The 20,971-nt window shown below is 35.1% G+C and overlaps 1 protein-coding gene across 7 annotated transcripts; it reads left to right on the top strand.

Moving 5' to 3' along the window:
* The first annotated feature begins 1,901 nt into the window (after nt 1–1,901).
* On the top strand, nt 1,902–20,766 carry LOC112519022 (putative acyl-activating enzyme 19). 7 transcript variants are annotated; one of them, XM_025126918.1, is made up of 18 exons: nt 1,902–2,233; nt 3,190–3,624; nt 4,555–4,602; nt 4,720–4,751; nt 6,466–6,669; nt 6,959–7,675; nt 8,961–9,634; nt 10,121–10,196; nt 10,991–11,077; nt 11,688–11,731; nt 12,375–12,558; nt 12,648–12,707; nt 14,340–14,424; nt 14,964–15,028; nt 19,464–19,523; nt 19,733–19,777; nt 20,164–20,273; nt 20,350–20,766. In XM_025126918.1, the coding sequence occupies exons 1-18, from the start codon at nt 1,921–1,923 to the stop codon at nt 20,555–20,557; spliced, it is 3,447 nt and encodes a 1,148-aa protein (XP_024982686.1). In that variant the 5' UTR covers nt 1,902–1,920; the 3' UTR covers nt 20,558–20,766. The 7 variants fall into 7 exon arrangements, with proteins under 7 accessions (XP_024982686.1, XP_024982685.1, XP_024982684.1 ...); XM_025126917.1 differs by having other exon boundaries at nt 4,555–4,751; nt 12,375–12,483; XM_025126916.1 differs by having other exon boundaries at nt 4,555–4,751.
* The last annotated feature ends 205 nt before the right edge of the window (nt 20,767–20,971 follow it).

The raw sequence follows: 20,971 nt of genomic DNA, 5'->3' as shown, positions 1-20,971 counted from the left end.
TTCATTAGATTTATTTTCAATTTGTCATTTGATTTTAAAATCATCTAATCATATATATATATATATATATATATACATATATATATATACATATATATATATATATACACATATATATATATATGATTAGACTAGCCTGATTTTGTGAGACCATTTTTTTAGAGTTTGGGGTTTAGTGCACATCAAAATGTTGTGAAAGTAACTTTGATATGCATTTTGTTACACTTGAAACAAAAGTAAGTTACAAATTCGTTTACACTCTCTACTCGCAGTGATCCTAAATCAAAATAAATGCAGATTTGGTACCCTTGATATGCATTTTCACACCTATTGAGTCCCTCCCTCTAAAGAAATCAAAAGATTTTGTTAAACAAGTTAAGTCCAAGGGTATTTTAGTTTTCTTAAAACGTTTTTTTCCTTTACCTTGTTAATATATATATATATATATATATATATATATATATAATATAGTATAGATATAGAAAAATAACTTTTATTTCTTTAATATCTATATTATATTACAAAGTATTTGACAAAAACTCTTATTAAAAACAATTTTTTATGAATAAAGTATTGTTTATTGATACATATTACTTAAAATTCAAAATTACAAGTATAATATGCATGGGTACATTTTATTAGAGTTCCATGTTTGAATCCGTATAACTAATTATAGATAAACATAATCAAATAATGATAAACATCATTTTAAATATAAAAAAATCTAAAATATAATTAAGATAATTATCGAGTTCTAGCAAAATACTAAATTATTATCTTAAAGAAATTATTTTATTAAACCAAAAATAAATTAGTTCGTTTTTAAAATTCAATTAAATCATAATAAAAAATTGAATAAAAGAAATTACACAAAAAAAAAACTTTTAAATAGTTAATTTGATACTAACATCGCTAGGCATGGCAACGGGGCGGGGATGGGACGGGTTTTGTAATCCCCGGCCCCGGCCCCGGTTTGTAATACCGTCCCCCGGCCCCGGCCCCGGTCCCGGTCCCCGGCGGGTACGGGGATTATCATCTCATCCCCGGTCAAATTCTAGCAATCCCCGATCAAAACTCGGTAAACCCGGTCAAAACCCGGTAAACCCGGTCAAAAGTATGCTTAGTTTGATTATACCGGGGATCCCTAGCCCCGACTCCGGCCCCGTTTTGAGTAACATTCTCCGTCCCCGGCCCCGGCCCCGGGACCCGTTTTAGCGGGGAATCCCCGTCCCCGTTCGGGTCGGATGAACCGGGTTCCCCACCGGGTCTGGACAAATCACCATCCCTAAATATCGCTTATTTTTATCAAAAATTTATGATATCTTTAAATTTATATTTCATTTAAAAATAATTTTTTTTTTCTCAAACACACATAAAATCGCATTATAACATTAATAAACCTAAAATATAAAACGAAACACTCTATTGTACAAATACTCTTAATATCAATTAATAATAATTTTAAATTATTTAATACAATAAAAATAAAAAAGATTGAATTTAACTGAATTAATGGAAGTTTTTTTCGACTTCATGGGTTTGAGATTGCTTATTTAAAATAATTTATATTTTTTTTATAAAAGTGCTTATTAACTTATATAATATCAAATCGAAGTTAAATAAAATAAGGTTAAAATTGTAAACTGGTAATAAACAGTTTTTCGTAAGTCAGAAAAGATGAACTTATCAAAAATAACTTATTATCGATTTGACACCGATATAAACAATTTTTTTCTTATCTAAATACCAAAAAAACAACGATACTAAATTAAAATAAGTTAAAAAACAGCTTTTAAGCAATTTCAAACACTATACGAAAATGCTTATTATTATTATTTTGATTTTGGGACCCATCAAAAGAGGGTTGAAGAGTCCCAAATACCATTCGAGTTCGCGGGCTTCTCCTCTCTCAGTGAAGACATGAACCAGAAGAATCCCTCTTCTCTTCGCAGCTGTTGTATTTCACACGAATTCTGCAAATCAGCTTCCAAAAACCCTAACAAAATCGCAGTTATTCATGCTTCCCCACGCCACCGTGGTGACCGTACTAAATTCGCCACAGGAATCGACCAGTTTATTGAGGCGTCACCGTCTTCAGATCATCCTCCGGTGTACGAAGGAGACGTATGTTTTACTTATTCGGAGATTCTAGAAGCGGTAGATACACTTAGCCGTCGTCTACGGTTCATCCTTGACGGTGGAGTTGATCCTTCTCTTATCAAACCATCTCCAGGTAAATATTTCATAAGTCCATTCATGTGTCTGTAGCGAATTTGGTGAAATCTTTCTCAAAGACACATTTCATCTCTAAATAGTAAATATAATCATCGAAATATCAGCAGGTATCACTAGTTGATGAATTTATTATTCATTATTCAATTGAAAACCTTTCTTCGGCAATTACAATTGCTACATTGTTGATACATCATATATGTAACTATCTTCTTAACACGAAAACAGTATAGTTTTATAAAGTAGCACATATTAAGTCACTGGTATCACAAAAAAGTGAAATAAATATCTAAGATCGACCATAGAAGAAAGTTAACGTGATTGAGTTTTGTTCCTGCGTTGGATGTTGTAGCTGAAATGTTCAATTCGATATACGGGTAGATATGGTACTTGTTGGATATAAAAGGAACAACGTAAAATCATCTAAATCTTAAATAAAAAAATAGTACTGAACATACTATATGGAAATTCTTAACAACAAATTTTAATGTAAATGCAATAATTTAACGTGCAAACTTCTAACTGGCAAACTACAGCTACCAATACCATATGTTTTATAAGAACCAGGCTACCGCCCTTACCTTGAAAAGATCAGGGAGCTACTTGGTATCTCCGGAGTACCACTTGGATTCACCCGAGGCGTATGTGTTGGATTATGATGGTATACTGTAGGTGTGGTACTTCTAGGATCTCATAAGTTGGTTCCTTGAAGTAGGAACATATCTCCGAATTTGAATGATACATATGGACTTTTTTTGGAAGCATATAATACTTATATATAATAAATAATCATGCACACCCCTCACTTTTGGTGAGGTTTGACCCTTGACCCCCTGGGAGGCTGCAATCTACCAGTAGCCCGTCTACCACTGGGCCAATGACCCTTTGGTACACAATGAATTATGTTGGTTTACTGTTGGCTTGATCCTTAATTCACAACTGTTTTTTTTTCTTCAGATCTGCGGCATACGGATCAGTCTGCGAATACCCCAAGAATTGTGGGGATATACATGGTTCCTTCTGTAGAATATATTATATCTGTTCTTTCTGTTCTGAGATGTGGGGAGGCTTTCATGCCACTAGACCCTTCATGGCCAAAAGAAAGAGTATTGTCTGTTGTTTCTTCTTCAACTGCCAACCTTATTCTTTGTGGTTCTACTTCGTTTGATGGAAACTACAGTCACTATATAGACAAATATCATTGGCTTGTTGATGGTAGTGGTTGTCCCGTTCTAATAATTTCCACGAAAACAAACCTTAAGAAGCACACCGCTTCCCCATGTGCGAACATGGCATATCCATGTGGAAACAAGAAGTTGAGACCGTTCTGTTACTTGATGTACACCTCTGGATCAACTGGAAAACCTAAAGGTGTTTGTGGTACTGAACAAGGTGGGAAAAATTTAAATATATATTAATTGAATGCTTTTGCCATTATGTATGTTGCTTGAATTGTGAGAGTAAGACTAACTTCAATACTGTACTGTGGTAACCTTTTAAACATCTAAAGAAGATATGTGGCATTTTCGAAATCATTGGTGTAATGGCAAGTAGAATGAGGACAAGCATGACATATCTCCTTTTCTTCAGAAAAAGGAGTTAAAAAAACATCGTACAATTTGCAATAATAGTTGTTACATTCTTGGGCTTCATAATCTATTTCTCACAGGATAATGGAGCTCACTGCCTTTTCTCCTTTGTCAGCTAATAAATGATATGCAAAAATTTCTATTCAATATTGACAGTAACATGGTGTATAGGTAAACTTCATTAAAGTAACCCTCACAGTGTCAGTATACTGTTAGGGTATGGGCTATTAGTAGTTTAACACTTCTCCATTAAATTAAGTGAATAGTTGAGTGTGAGAATAGTAGTTTAAGAGATTTTCGAAGGGGTCACAATGATTGTATTTTTCTGGAAAGATAATGCCGTTTAAATGTTATGTTTAATCACATGCTAGTTCTTTTGCTTCGGAGATGACTTTATTTGACGTCACTATCTTGCAACAATGTGTGGCTACTACTGCCAACTAGATTTTATTGAACACTTTTGTGCAATTCTTTAGGAAACACCATCATACCTCAATCTTACCATCTAAAACTATGTTGAAATTGTTAGAAGTCTTTAGTGGTTGGAAGCGGACTATAATAAGTTATTGTGTAACTCGTGAAGCACAGTTTGTATACACAGATGTTATCGTTTATATCTTATTATTTATCTGCTTTATTTGGTAGTTCTTTTTCCTTGATTTATAGGTGCACGTTCATGTCTTATTGTTTACCTTGTAAGTTCTCATTTCCTTGTGGACTTTGCATCTTTCAGGTCTTCTAAACCGCTTCATGTGGATGCAAGACATGTATCCCTTATGTGGTGAGGAAACTTTGCTGTTCAAAACATCTGTGGGTTTTATTGATCATCTGCAAGAAATTCTTGGAGGTCTACTTACCACTTGTACCTTGGTTGTTCCTCCTTTCAATGTGCTAAAAGAAAATATACTTTCCATCACCAAGTATTTACAGGTACATTAACACAAAAGTTGATAAATTCAGCCCAATTGAAATGAACAAATTGTGCAAAGCAGTCGACGCCTTTCTGGCAGCAGTGCCTGAAGCAATTCCATTTTCCCTGTTTGCAGGTACATTCATTGCCTTAGATGGCCCTCAATCATTTTGATTTACCAGTGCTTTAAGCATCTTCTAGCTCTCGAGCACAAAAGTAGATAAGAGAATGCTACTAACCAAAGTAATCCTTATAAGCTATTCAGGTTGTCTTTCACGTGTATCTGCATACATGTTCTTAAATATTGTTGTGATGCCTCGGATTGTACTTACCTCACATCTGCTTAAAGTTTGGGTGATAAGTTATTCTCGCAGTGCGAGTGAGGATGAGAGAGGGACTAGGAACGTTTGCTTGGAAAGAGCTGCTCTATGCATTTACCTTTCATCTACTATCCTCACTCATAAGAATAGCAACACTTGACTGGAGTCTGGAGATATAGTTTAACAAAGTTTAACAAAAGTGTTTGACTATTATTAGTCAAACACCTAATATATCATTCATTGGTGAAAAAACAGCCGAATCTTGTGAACCAAATTCAGTACCATTTTATAATTTGAAACTATAAAATGGGCAAGTAGGCTCTTGTAGCTCGAAAACTTGCTAGATGAGAGAACACTGCAATCAACGTGGTATTTTCTGAAATATATACATGTGTGTATGTGTAATTCTCCTTACGTATTCAGTAAGTCAATCTCCCTTGAAAGTTTGTTCTTCATGTTACTTCATTTAGTAATTACTCTTGCATCCTCTATCAAGCTTCATCTCAATTGCAATTGCAATAGCAATATATCATCATTTTGCCTGCCTTGTATTTTTAATTCTAATTTTTTTTCTTAATTCAAATCCCTCTTGGATGGTTTGATGATTGAATGTGAATTTGAAATATGCTTTTAAAAAATTTATTGGGTTTTAAAGTTGTATTATCATGTTTACCACCCAGTGTTTCAGTGATACTTTTATTTGTAAGAATTTCAAAATTTAAGATTATATAGTTTGTAAGATTTTTTTTTTTATAATTCTAGTGGCGTAGGATGAATTAAATCCATACATTATGAAAAGCAAAATCTGAAATTCAGCAGATGATAACTCTCTTTCTATGTTTCTGCGCCATCCATTCTCTACTATTTAAATTATTTTTTTGTTCAAGTGATGTAGGATGAATTAAATAAGTACGTTAAGGAAATTAAAATTTGGAATTCAGCAAATAATAATTCCATGTTTCTTCTGCCTCCATTCTCCATTCTCCATTCTTATCCTTTTTCTCTTAATTACTTGGAAGTTCATTTTATTGGCACTTATAGGCAATATTCTTATATCAATGACATTGTTATTCTCATGTAATAGTATGTTAGCCTCCTAACATTTTGATTACCTGCTACAAAAATGTATTTTGTTTTGAATTATCTGTTTAGAATGTACATTTACTCATGCTTTAGATCTCTCTGTAAACAATAATCATGTATCTAACAAGCCAATTGGGTAAATTACCAAATTTATCGTTGATAAGAAATCTTTTTTTGAAGGGAATATATTCAAATTCTAAAAATACTTAATTTTTTTGGGTTTTGTGTAATCATGGCTGTGTTTTCTGCTTGAAGAGATCATACCCAAGTTCTGCATCGGTAAGAAGCTGGTTTTATTTAACTAAATGTTGTATTTGCAAATCATTGGCAGGACTATTCTATCAATAGGCTTGTTGCTGTACCATCACTGATGAGGATGCTTTTTCCAACTCTTCAAAGTTCATTTAGTACGAAGATTCAGAGCTCTTTAAAATTGTTAGTATTGAGTGGAGAAATCCTGCATTTATCCTTATGGAATTCTCTTGCAAAGTTATTGCCCAACACTGCGATCTTGAATTTATATGGCAGTACAGAGGTGAGTAGAAGATTTTATCCTACAAAAATCAAATTATATATACCGCTTTGACCTTTGGATGCATAGTTTGTGCAATTCCAGTTGCTTTATTGAATATGCTTTTACTTTGCACCCTAGCTCGTGAGGATATATCTGGTAGCTTATTTATCATTTGTTATAATAAGTGAAAGTGTTGTTGTAATAGTCATGGCCACAAATTGTATAACTATATAGATATGGCTGATCAAGCATGTGTGCATTTGTGTATTTACTTCTTACTCTTCCTAATGTATTTAACTTTCAATCTAAGGTTTCTGGTGATTGTACATATTTTGACTGCAAAAGGCTATCGTCACTTTTGGAGGCTGAGGTACTTAGTACTGTTCCAATAGGAGTACCTATTCCCAACTGTAAGGTAGATCTTGTTGGAGAAGACGCACCTAACTATGGAGAAATATATGTTTCCGGATTCTGTATTGCGACAGGATACTTCGATCATGATATTATGCCTCTCAATGATGTAAAGGTGCTTCCAGGATCTACTTTTTGTTGTTCTGCCGATGAAAAAGAAAGCCTACTTTACTTTAAAACCGGTGATTTTGCCAAACAACTTCCTGGTGGTGACTTGATTTTTCTAGGGAGAAATGATCGAACTATAAAGGTGAATGGTCAGCGAATTGCGTTGGAGGAGATTGAAAATACAATAAGAACACATGAAGATGTTGGTGATGCTGCTGTGATATTCAACAATGCTGAAGGAGAAGTTGCATATCTTGAAGCATATATAGTTACAAAACAAGGGCTTGATTGTGTTAGAAGTTTGAGATATTCTCTTCGAGGTTGGATGGTTGACAAACTTCCATTGGCAATGATCCCAAGCCGTTTCTTCTTCATTGAATCAATACCGATGTCTTCATCTGGGAAGGTAGATTACACATTGTTGCCCAGTTCAAGGTGTTCCATGTCAGAGATCTGCAGTGAAATTAATGAGATTCCTGATAGCAATCTCTTGCAAATGATAAAAGAGGTTTACCTTTATCCTCTCTACAACTTACCCAAATGCTTCTGGCTCCCCCCTCCCCACCCCCACAATTTCCAAAACAAAAATCTGTTACCATGTGACACGTTTTATGATATCTCAGCCTTTATTATGATTACTGTATTTGTTTCTAATACTCATGCTGAATTTTGTAAATTTAACAATCCCAGGAATTCTATACTGCAGTTTGAATGCTAATATTTTTGTCCAAGTCTGAGGTCTCAATTTGAACCGCTTCTCAAAGCCCCTTGATGTCGATGTAAATAACAAAAATATATTGGCTGAGCAAACTAAGAAGAAAAATAGGAAAGAAAGGCAACGTTGAATAACATTGTAAATTCATCACTTTCATCCTTCCTGAAAAAATGGTATTTGTTCTGCATTTGATACTTAACAATTGTAAGGATTCACAGTAGTAATGTTTTCATTCCTTCTTTGGTTGTGTTTTAGTTTTCATAGTGATGAATTTACTTGGTCCAAAATGGAAGATGGAATAAATGGGCCTTGTGCATTTTTCTATATGTCTCTTATACCACAGAACAATATTTTATGTTTTACTCATTTAGAATAATATTGCTTGTCTCAGGGTATATCATACATTTTAGTTCAAAGGTTAACCTTATATGCTCAATTTCTTTTTGAAGTATATGGTATCTTTATACGACAAATACTCACACACACACTCACCTTTGGTGAGGTTTTAACCCTTGACCTTCTGGGAGGCTGGGCTCTACAACTCGGATACCTTTCGGCCAACGACTCTTTGGTTCATCAAATTTGTTGTTCATTTATGCTGATGTTTCTATTCTGCATTTGGTCTTGTAGCATATTTCAGATGGACAGTGTATTAACTCACGGAAGTTCATAACTTCGTATTTACATAGTTTATAATAACGCTTGTATAAACTTTAAGCTTTTATAGAACAATTGGATTTAGTGTATATAGATATATCTCCCTCCATCCCAACATAAATGTCCAAAATGGAAAAAGGCACACAGTTTTGGAAATGTTTAATAATTACACTTTTAATTAATTAATTGACAATTTTACCCTTAAAAATGGGGGGAGTTCTCCATCTCATAATTAACGGTGGAATTGGAAAGTAGACACTTATTTTGGGACAATTTAACATAGAAATGTGGACCCTTAGTTACTTTGGCAAGGACGGGGTATATATGTAAATATATGAACTTATGGAACTTTGTGATTTCTTATGATCAGACTAATATAATTTTTTTTCACAGCAGTTAGTGTTTATGTGTGCTTATGCAGGCCTTCTGTGATGCATTGGTGGTTGAAAAGGTGAGTGACGATGATGATTTTTTCGTGATGGGTGGTGATTCTTTTTCAGCAGCTCACACTTCTCATAAATTAGGAATCAACATGAAATTGTTGTATGCTTTTCCTAGTCCATTGAAGCTGGTAATAGCTCTCCTGGATCAAGGACAGCAGAATCATGATCGTAAAAGAAGTGTTCACTCTAGAGTGGATATGGAAGTGTTGGGAGCGAGCCGACCACTTCCTATCTTATCTGAAGTTTCTGATCTGAAAACAAAGAAGCTACATGGTAGGTTATCTCGCAAACTTGGTGAATCTGATGCTGAGTATTATCCTAGCAAGGTTATCAGGATGGATGATGATCTGAATGTTGATAATATTGCAACTGGGGATGGCAATACTTGGGACTCCATCTCAAAGCACACATCTTGTGCCTTTAGTCGTTGTAACAAAGTAATGTTCGGGGAGAAGCTTGACATCAATAGATCATTTCAAGCAACATTGTTCCATGAAACTCTTGGTGACAAAAAAACTTCTATGAGAGAACTGTGGAAAGTTCACATGGAGTCTTGCGTTGATGCATCACCACTCATTGTAGTGAGAGAAAAGGATATCTACGTATACATTGGATCTCACTCACAGAAATTTATTTGCATGAAAGCCCCAAGGCAAGTGTTTATTTCCTCAATCGTTACATCCAGTACCTTATTTAGAAGTAGTAGATGATTGTGTGATTGCTCAATCCTATAGAATATAATGTGCAAAAGAGGCGTTAGATAGACTATGCTTTTGGTTGTCAAGAGGATCACCATTTCTTTAACCAACAGAATCTTGAAGTTGGAAGCATGGACATCAGAAAATTGTTCATATTGCATTACAGGCCCATCCTTCACATTGTTTCTTGTAATACCTCTTAGGTTTTATTCCAGTCTAGTGACCTTTGTAGAGCATGAGCTTTATGTTACATTATAAACCTTTATTAAACAAAAATCTGTTCATTGTTCTAGTTTTTTAGGCTTGAGTGGTTATCACAGTGCTGCGAATTGTTATACTTTTGGTTGGCTGTGGTTAATTAAATATTAGTATCCAAAATACTTGTTTGCTCATAAAAATAAGCTGCTTTTTATTGATTCGTTTAATCACGAGTTGTACAGTGGTTTTGTCCAGTGGCAGGTACAATTAGAAGGAAGAGTAGAGAGCTCAGCTGCAATTTTGGGAGACTTTTCTGAGGTCGACTTATACTTCAGCAATATCATATATTCTTTTTTTCATGGTTTTCAAAATCGTTTCAGGCGTACGCCTTGAGGCAAGGCGGTCCAAAACCGCTCATGAGGCGGCACCTCATGGTCTCTGGACGAGGCTTAAGCCTCAATTGCGATGCTGTGCCTTGAGGCGTTTCTGAGGTGCATGCCTCAGTTTGCTGCTGCCTTGATTCGTTGAAAAATAGGTACCGGATGAGGTGAGAATAAAAAAATTACTTAAAGTTTTTCTAAGTGAAGTCAATCACTCGATTGCACTTTTATAATATAAAAGTACAAAGAAGCCTTTTATAGGACGTACTTTTATCTTATCAATCAAAAACAAAAGTTACCTTTCATTTCCTAATCCTACTTTCGTCTTCTTCTCCTACTTTCTTCTCAGATTTTCTTCTCCATCCATTTTTTTCTTCTCCATTTCTTACCTTTTTCTCTCTCAAGAAGATATTCTCTCAAGAAGATATTCATCTTAAAGGCAAACTTGATCATGCTACCGGGAACTATTAAGTTGTAGATTGATATGTTTTTAGACTTATAACTAGTGATTTTATGAATCTATGACATTTAAAGTTTGGTATGGAATTATGTTCTGCTTACTATTAATATATATGAATTTTATTTGTTTTATGCCTCGAGGCTTGCGCCTCGGACCGCCTTGAGGCTTACGCCTCAGGGCGTGGAAGGAAAACGCCTCGAGTTCCGATTCCGCTTTTGAAAACCTTGCTTTCATTATATATATGTATTTTGACAAGGGCAGTTAGATTTTAGGTTGTAGTTGGGTGTTACAAAGGGAACATATATTTTCTCAATTCGTTGAATGGAAGCATCAGCTGGACTTTCCAGACAGGTGGCGAGGTATATATTCAAGCAACAAGCACTTCACATAATATGTTATGTGTACATTTGTGTAATCATTTCAATTAGTTTATCATTTTATTTTATCGGCAGTACTATTTCTTTTACTTTTTTATTTAAATAATTGTTTTATTAAATTTTGACATGTGAGAGACAGTTACAAAAGTTATTGCAGTTATTTTTACTTTAGTGCACAAGCTAAAGCACAGTTGCAAAGGGCAACCATGTGAGTGTTGACTTGCCAATGTGTGGCAATATGCTGCAGAAGAGAGCAATAGAGAGAGAAGAGAGGTTTCCTTACTAGGATATTCAAGGTAGGTATACATTGTATTATTCTGGGTGAATAGAGGAATCAGTTTGGTTATAGGAGTAAGAAAGAGTTTGCACTTTATCCTCTCAATTAATGAAATAATTGTTCTCTGTTGAACTTAGGTAGTACTGTGCTGAACCTTGTAAGTGTGCTTCCTTTTTTTTTCCTTGTAATTATGTGATTTTCTATCTGCTGCATCGGGCTGTATATAAAAGTTATTGCAGTTATTTATGTTGGGTGTTCATTCTAGTGTCTAGCCCCAAGAATTGTTTAACAAATCATTCTAAATGTCTTTTGAAGGTAAAGTCACAACCGGTGGTAGACAAGCAGAGACATCTGGTCTGGTAAGGTTCACTTTTGCAGACCCTATTATTTTATAATGCATTGATTCAATAGTGTATGGGTTATGGAGCGCTTAAGTGTACTGGTTTTTCTCTGTAGCCTTACCCTTGCAAGCACAAAGGTGATATCGGCAGTTTAGTAACCATATGTCCCCACCATAGAAACAAAGACTTGCCTTTAGAGAGTGTTGATAACTAAAGCCAATCATTATTCTTTGCAACAAAAAGACAATGGGGATTTTCACATAAGTAATGATCCAACTCTACCAACCTTTTTTGAGGAAGAAGTCTTTACTCCTTACTGACTTATAACCACCTTAAGCATTAAACACCATGAAGTTTATTCCATTCAAACCAAACCAAACTGCATTTGCAAGCACCTGCAGTGCAAATAAAGCTGTTTTGGGTTCAATCTTCACTTCGGTCCAGCTTTAGTAATTCATGTCTAGAAACTGCAGAATTTGATTAGTTCCAACATCTCCAAGAATTCAACTGAAGGTCATGGAGGTCAGGTCTAGAAATTAAGAGATTTGATTAGTAATAACAAAAATTTGCTTCTTCCTGGTTGAATTGACACCAAGTTTTCCCCTATTGGATGAATATTCTTTTCTAAACTTCTAAACTATTTATATTCTACGATGTACAGGTGTGGATCTTATGACCATAATCTCTATGCCCTTGATTATCAAAGTCGCTGTTGTGTCTATAAGCTACATTGTGGTGGGAGTATATATGGGTCACCTGCAATCAATGAGGTGAATTTGGTTAATCACATGTTGTATCAACTTGTCTGTTCCATATGCAAAGTTGTCCTTCATTTCTTTAATCTTGTAATGCAACTGTTCCCATTCTACTTCTGCACATCCTTAATTACTTGCTTATATTACATATAACTTTGTTTCTTTTATTGATTTTGTAGGTTGATGAAACGCTTTATTTGGCATCAACTAATGGCTGCATGACCGCATTATCTTTAAAGGTATAGGCACCATTCAAAATTGATTTTGCTATGTTACATGGTCCTTTGTGCGTGCATACCCGTCAAAAACTCGATTAGTTGCATACTCTTTCTACCTGAGGAAAATGCACTTTGGCCAGTGTTAGGCCAACATAATAATGGGAGAATGTATATTCGATCAATTTAAGCCTAACAGAACTCCAAATTTAGGAATAAACGAAAATTTGTGACTGTGAAACAAGGATGTCTAATATGTGACCTGAGAATGTGTGTGCATTCTTAGGAGGATACTGTGGAACGTGATTCAGATTTCAACTTGCAATAGAAGTTGAACAAAATTGTAATCTGATCTGTAGCGAACTACATCACATAAGTAGATATGCTCCATACTTGATGCAAGGATCGTCACTTTCACTCCATTTAACATGCACTTGTCTATTTTATGTTAAATTAGCTATGATATGTACCATGTCCATTCATTGATTGTAGCACCAATTTGAGTTGCTCAGGCTTAACTTCTCTCCTGAATGTTTTAGCTGTCTGTTGCTGCCTCGAGCTACTGCTAAGCTATTATTTGTCTGCCAGAGACACTCCAATTTATTATTAGATAGCTGTAACGGTCTGTTTTTTGCTTCATCAGCTTAATGGCTGATATGCTTCGTGTTTGTTTTTCGCTTACTGGAAATGGCTAAATTGGATAAGCCATCATGTATCTGCTGTTCACGTTAAGAGAATCTTATTCCAGACAGGTTTTAATAGAAAAAAAGAACAAAGAGCCCCAAAAATTGTCTTTTCTGTTTCATGGTAACTTCAGCTGGATAACCTCGTACGGTTGTACCCTGTATCACCAGTCACATTCTAAGATACGTTTTTCTGAGAAAGTAAGTAGGTTGAAATGAACATTTACCTACCAAGCATCTTCCATGAACACATCTCTTTTATAGATGTCTCTGATGAGATTAGGTAATGACATGTTTCTTTTTTCCTTCTAGTTATTAATTAGTGTATGGTTGAAAACAGCGATCCACTGACTAATTTTTCTGTATAAAGAAATATGAAAACAGTCTCTGTATGAGGGGCTAGGTTCATATTTCCAACCCCAGGCAGGTGGTGCAATCCAAGTGTGAACTTCATTTTCTTTACTATTTTTTTATCTTCTAATAAATTTTCGTGCGAAATATAATTCATAATGTAGCTATCGAAGAGAATTTCAGTCAGGTTATACAACTGTCTTTTTACTAATTTTGTTCACATGTATAATCATAATGAAGCCATCTGAGGTTCTGAATTTCAGTTCATCCTTCAGATGCAGGTTCTTCAAATGTGTCATCAAACTCTACTCTAATTCTATAGAGGATGTGGGTTTAGGGTTTAGGAGATGTATGTTTTGTTTTCTCTCTTTAGTGGAAGATTGGCAGTTAGTGAGATCCGAATGCTCACTTCTCTTCAATATAGAATCACAATTGTTGGTTTGCATCGTATGTGAAGTCAAGTGGGGCTTTTCTCCTGCTGTTAAGTCTTAACAGTCCTTGAAACAAATATGGAATTTTATTTCTATTTCGATTGTATACTTCATCCCAACATTCACCAGAAGGGACCTGGTATCATTTAGTTCATAAGCTACTTGATGGGTTATTTATCTTTTTCATGCAGGATGTGCCATTCAGTGTGTTATGGTTGCAAGACCTGGGAGCACCCATATTTGGTTCTCTCTCAATTGATCACATTAATGGAAATGGTATCTGCAGTTTTCTCTTCTTATTTAACTTCTTATCTGCATCATCTGTAGGAAGTTTGAAATACAAATTGTACAGAAGGTAAACCAATTTTTCTGTATTACCAAATGAGAAGAAATGTACAATGTCATATATTACTACTAGGTAGCTACTTCTGGAAACTCTCTAAAGTAAACTAGAAAGAACACAAATAATCTACATTTATCTAACCCCCCCCCCCAACCCAAGTTGGAGCATATATATTAATCATGCCCAACAGCTACAAAGATAACCAACCCGAACCCCATTTAAAGAATTCATGAACATGCCCTCTATCTGTTCTCCAGTCTTAACAACCGTGAAGAAGTTGCTTCTCTAATTTTCGTTGAGCCAGAATTCTTTATTATCAGAGCAGTTTATTCCCAATGGTTCAGTCTGATTTATATTTGATTTGCTTCTCTTCATACCAAATTTTTGAATGATTGTAAAATGGATTATTCATGCATGTCCTAGAGTCCTTGTCTGTTGATAAAGCATCAATAATATATCTTGACTTTTGCAGTCATTTGTTGCTTGGTGAATGGACATATTGTGGCTGTTGATGCAACTGGATCCATTGTTTGGAGGGTAAGATTCATCCTCTCTGGAATCTTCATATGTTCTCTTTTACGAGGATGATTCATATTACTAGTGGATATTTATATGCGATCTAGTGAAATGTTATATAACAGAAGAAGAGATGGGTACAATATGGTTTATCTGTATAATGGGATAACACCATCAACCACAAAAAACTGACATTCTATTAAGTAGATAATTGCAGCAATTGAATGAAAAAATCGCTTATTGCAAGCACAAAATCACATTAAGACCTTTTGCGGTTAATCAAACCTTAATCAGTAGAGATGAGATGTTGATGGCTATTCGACTTTGTTTTTTGCAAGCACAAATTGCATGAAGACCACTTATGAGAAACTGAAAGGTAATTTATTCTTGTCGTAACTCCAACCTTTTCAATGGTGATGCTGACTAAGTGCTAGTTTTTAGGCATGTAGGACCAATGGACAATAGTGGGACGAAGTCTGAGAACTGTAATGAATTTATACCGGAATCCTCTAAAGTTATGCAACGCGACGATACTTGCTAGCTAATTTTCGAAAAATGATAGAAAACCCTGTAAATTTCACAGAACCAGAAAATAGTCTTTGAACATTCAGGAATTACAGAGTGATCTGTTGAGAACTCCTTCGACTTTGATATTGGGCATGGTCCATACAAAATAAATATCCAGATGCAAAAGTGTGATAGATACTGAACAATAAGAATAGTAGAGTGAAGAAAATTTATGCGCAGAATTTAGACAATGTGTCAGGCTTTTACAAGATCGTACGGTAATTCTAGGGGATGTGGCCTTCGCCGGAGAGCTGGTACAAGGGCCAGAAAATCCTCTAAACAGATACTCCAGCAGGAGGCAAAGCTTAGATGGCCTGCTAGTGTACTTATTCCAGTTGAAGCTAGAGAATGCTGAACTAGAGACAGCGGAGCCCATGAAGTCTCAGAAAGAAGTGGTGATTTGCAAGGATAGGTCAAGTGGCAGTGGCACAGCCTTGATGGAGGATAGATGGTTATGGTGTGCAGTTGTAGCACAGCTGGAGGAATTGTCATATTGCAGCAAGGGTTATAATACAGTTAGGCTAGATTTGTGGCAATTGGAACGATATTAACTCCTATTTATTCATTTTTTATTTTCCATTTTGAAAAATCCGGGGATTCTCGCGCCGGAACAAGCGAGCCAGTGCTTTAACCTAGATGTCCAGTCAACTGCTGCGCCTTTTTTTATTTTAATAACTGGTTGGGAAGATGAATGAAAATAAAAGCACTTGAGTACGGAGTAGATCTTTTTGGAGTTTTCTATAATTTGAAAGCAAGAACTCCTTCCTTTTCCTCATTACTGTTGCCTTATGTCACGTGGTTAGTGATCTTGCATGAACAATGTGACCGTGGCACTTGGATCGCCTTGTGAGATTTAAGTTGGTCTAAATTTCTCAATTAAGAAACCTGGTGGGAGAATCCATACAAGAACTATAAGAGAACTGTAGAGAGTATATTAGATGTTCACTAATTGTTGGATGGTTGTGGTCTTGTGGATGAAGAGGATCGCCCCTTTGTATGGGAGTCTCTGCCAAAGAGTAGTCTAAATACGTAAGGAGTAACCTAGAATGTTCTCTAGGAATCTCTTTATGTACCTAGATAATTTTAGAAAACTAAGGGGATTTTATTGGGGAATATTTGTTGGGTTGTCTAGCAAGCACCAGCCCAGTGTCTCCTTGTGTAACATCCTAGTATCTTTAATTGCTAAATTTCAGAGTGTAAGCCTTAAATACAAGATTTTGTAAGTAAATCAAGTATTCTTAAAAGAGTCCAACAGCTGTAGCATTTATTAACTATCATATTTATAAGACAAGTAGCTTACAAAGCTACTTATAAACAAACAACATGTGCCACAAAAATCTCATGACAAAGCAAGCTAGTTATGAGTTGGCAAGGCTAGAAGCATGTGTTGGCAAAATTCATGATGACAAACAAGAGCTAGAAGCATGAGGTATCAAGATTTCTTTATATTAAGTATGAGGTGTCAAGATTCTCTTATCCTAAAAAATGAGGTGTTAAACTATCATAAGAGTACAATTTTGGGAGCAAGAAGAACAAGTAGCTAATGCAATGAATTTACCTATAAAAAGTGATTGAAGTGCTACCATTAGTTCCATACCAAAAATAAGAAATCTCTTTTTATACCTAATCAAGCTTGAAGATAGGAATTAAGGGAAAAGTTAGGCCTAATCAAGGTGAGTACGTTAGGAGATTTACTGGGATACATACATGCTATATATACATATAAATGCTTTATGCATGAAAGAGTATTGTCATATCTTCTTGTAAAAGTTATGTTATGATTATGTGGCAAAGTACACCTTTTATGTCATGATGCACATGTGGTATATGAAAGTTCTTATACATGTTAAGTATAACCATTTAAATATGTAACGTACGGGATATAGAAAGAAGGTACGTCTTTCAAACGGATCTTATTGGGCAGCCCTTATGTGGACCCGAGGTTAAAGAACCTGTGAGAAGTTGGTTTACTTAACATGTAATCATGAGATCTCAAAGAAATGTTTTTATACATGAAAGTTTATAAGAATTACTCTAACCATTTGGAAAGAATGTTTTATCATGAAACCATAACTACCGACTAAGCTTTTTGCTTAGGTATTCATGTATGTATCTTAGGAATCAAGGAGTAGGAACAAGCCGAAGTGTTGCTATTCTAAGATGTTAGAATATTATAAGATGTAAATTTCTGCATTTCTGTTGCATTATAATGAAATAGAAGTTTAAGATATGAAGTTTCTTTCATTCACTTGTACTAAGGGCAAAGGACGATACCCCCGGGAACGGGATGTTACAACTTGTGACACAGCTAGGCCAACCTCGCATGAACTAGCCAACTTCTGACACTGAACTATGATACCTTGAAGAGATTAAGGTAAAATAACGTGTTTCATTTCTAAGGGTAGAACCCTAAACATATCGCATCAGATGGGAGTTTAGGTCTTGACAGATCTAATATGAAGCATAGAAGTGCTACTACAGCTAATATAATGTATTCTTTAGGCTGGACGCTTTTGGAAAATGGAATATGATATGCAGGACGCTCTTCGAAGTAGGACTTCAATTGCTTTTTTCATTACATACAGCATTACACCAATAATATAGAGGCTGTACACTAGTTTGTATACCAGATAATGAGCCTGGGAATTTTAGAAGGATGTTGTTGATATATTCCCTCAGTAGAATGAGAACCTTGGGAAATGACCTCCTGACAAGTGTTTTTAAAAGGGAAAGTTGCATAAAAATAGAACCAACTTTGGGCTCATTCTTATTTTAGGGAATATAAACTTTCAAAATATTGATTTTGGGACTTGGAAGCAAACTTTGGAAACAATTTAGGGTCTCAACTACTTTTTTACCTGGAAAAACTTATTTGGCACAGGTTTATTCCATATGGAATGTGTGTATATATATATATATATATATTTATAATGTGTCTATATATATCTATCTTTAAAATGCCACATAACCGACACATGTCAATTAGATTAACACCAACAACGCATGTGTGGCCATTCATCTTCAACCTCCTAATTCCAAAACTTTCATTCACTGCACTTTCTTCAGACCCTAAACCCCTTTGTTACTTTATCTTCTGTTAGAAATCGAGGGTTCCTTGATCATGTACAACTGGATAAATCTATTGGATCGCGTAAAATTCTCTTTCCAAATTACAAATTCAACCCTATTAGCCGTGGGTATCACGAACTGAGTATTGGGATAATCCAATTATTACTCTGATTTTAAAGGCTGTGAAATTGAGTTCCTTGTATACTCCCAGATTCCATGTTTTACATACACATGGAAAAATTTGAATTTCCATGTATATTCTAATTTAAGTAAAAACTAACATGGAATTTGAATTTCCACGTATCTATCCATTATGTAAAAGAAATTGCCCAATCACTTGTAGGTAACCAGTTACAAGCTAAAGAGGTCATTGAGACCCTAGATTGCTTGTAAAGTTTGTTTCAAGACACTAAAATGAAGGTTTTCAAAGTTGGTTCCCCAAAAAATGAATGAACTCAAACTTGGTTCCATTTTATTGCAATTTACCCAAAAAATCTGTCACCTTCTGACAAGTTTCTAGGCTTTCTTGTGTATGGTAGAGGCGTTATTCTGTAATTAAAACCTGTCAGAAGGTCATGGATTTATTAAAAAAAGCCTGTCAAAAGGTCATTTAACAAAATGACCTCGTATACATAATCTTCTAGTGTTTATTATATGTTTTATGACAAGTTTCTACGCATTCTTGTGTCCTCTTTAATGACTGCCTCTATCTGTAAACTATACATCTCTATTTTTAAAGTCACATATCTGAGGTGGAAAAAGCATTTTATACACATATTTGCTTCTTACAATTTTTCCTGTTGTCAATTATGAAATTCAGGGAATAACTGGAGGCCCAATATTTGCTGGATCATCCTTATCTCATGTTCTGTATAACCAGGTAAACTTTTCCCTTCCTGTGCCATTCTATATGCCATTATAGTTTATACCCTATTCCTGTATTCATCCAAAATTTAGATATTGTCCATATGACATTGCGTTCGTGTGCATGTTCGATTCTATATTTGTAGTACCTGAGAGTTATATATAAGATGTTGTAGGTTTATTGTTAATGCTATTAAAAAATATTTCTATGGTTTCATCTGACAGGTGGTTGCATGCTCCAGAGACGGAAGTGTCTATTCGTTTAATCTGGTAAAATGACTTCTGCGGATTACTTCAAAAAAGAAAAAGAATTTAATGACAATAAATTGTCGTACCAACTTCAGTTGACTGTTTTTTAAGGGCCCTTTTATTAAATGACATTCTACCAAGTTTTTTCTATAAATCCACGACCTTTCGACAGGTTTGAAAATGTCACTGCTTAACAGAATAATGTCACTTCCATCATACACAAGAATACCTAGAAACCTGTCAGAAGGTCATTTAGCTAATAACCCACCCATTATTTAACCAACAAGCATACATCATTCATAGACTCTCTCTTTTTAGTACTGTTATTTTCTTCATAACATTAGTTTGGGACTGAACCTCGTTAAATTTCCCCAATTTTATACTTTGAATAATGACGATGACTGCAGGAGAAAGGAAATCTAGTATGGAAATGCGATTTGGGGGATCCAATTAGTTCATCTGCTTATGTAGATGAAAATTTGCAGTTGACATCTGATCATTCACTCATATCTGACCGGTAATTTGAGTTGAGTTCATTTATATGATGATTATAACGTGTTTTGATTACTTTTGACCTTGATTTCTGGCAACAGGTTAGTATGTGTTTGCACCAGTTCTGGAAGTATAGTCGTACTCCGAGTCAACAAAGAGCAAAATGCGGTGCAAAAGTTTGGTAGGATAGATGTTGAAGGAGGTATATTCTCTTCACCAGTGATGATTGGTGGCAGGATTTTTGTTGGTTGCAGGGATGATTATGTACACTGTATTGGAATCAATGGTCAATTACAATTTAACCAATGATGCTTTTCTTCTTTGATCCCTACTTGGAAAGAGATTTTGCAAACTGGAGTCCGTAGATCATGTAACCATACCAACTAAACCCAATATGCCCCACGTAGCGGTGGGGTCTGGGGAGGATGGGATGTGCACAAACCTGACCTATACATCGAAGAGTAGAGTGGTTGTTTATGTGATTGATTACCTTAATCGGGCCTCATGCGGTTTTCATTTTTCAGGAATTAAAGTGTTAATTATCTTTATACAGATGTCCATGCTTGGGTGTTTCATTCTCTTGTATAAATATATATAGTTCTTATCTCTGTGTGTATTCATATAATAAACATTGTCAAATGACTATCTACATTATCTTAAGAGTAAATCACACCAATGGTTCTTGTGCTTTCTTGCAACACTAGCTATTTCCATTTCTTGGAA

The sequence above is a fragment of the Cynara cardunculus genome (assembly GCF_001531365.2).
Source record: "Cynara cardunculus var. scolymus isolate 2C chromosome LG 10, CcrdV1, whole genome shotgun sequence".
Taxonomy (NCBI): domain Eukaryota; kingdom Viridiplantae; phylum Streptophyta; class Magnoliopsida; order Asterales; family Asteraceae; genus Cynara; species Cynara cardunculus.
The sequence above is the reverse complement of the archived record's forward strand: the minus strand, read 5'-3'. Positions and strand labels throughout refer to the sequence as shown.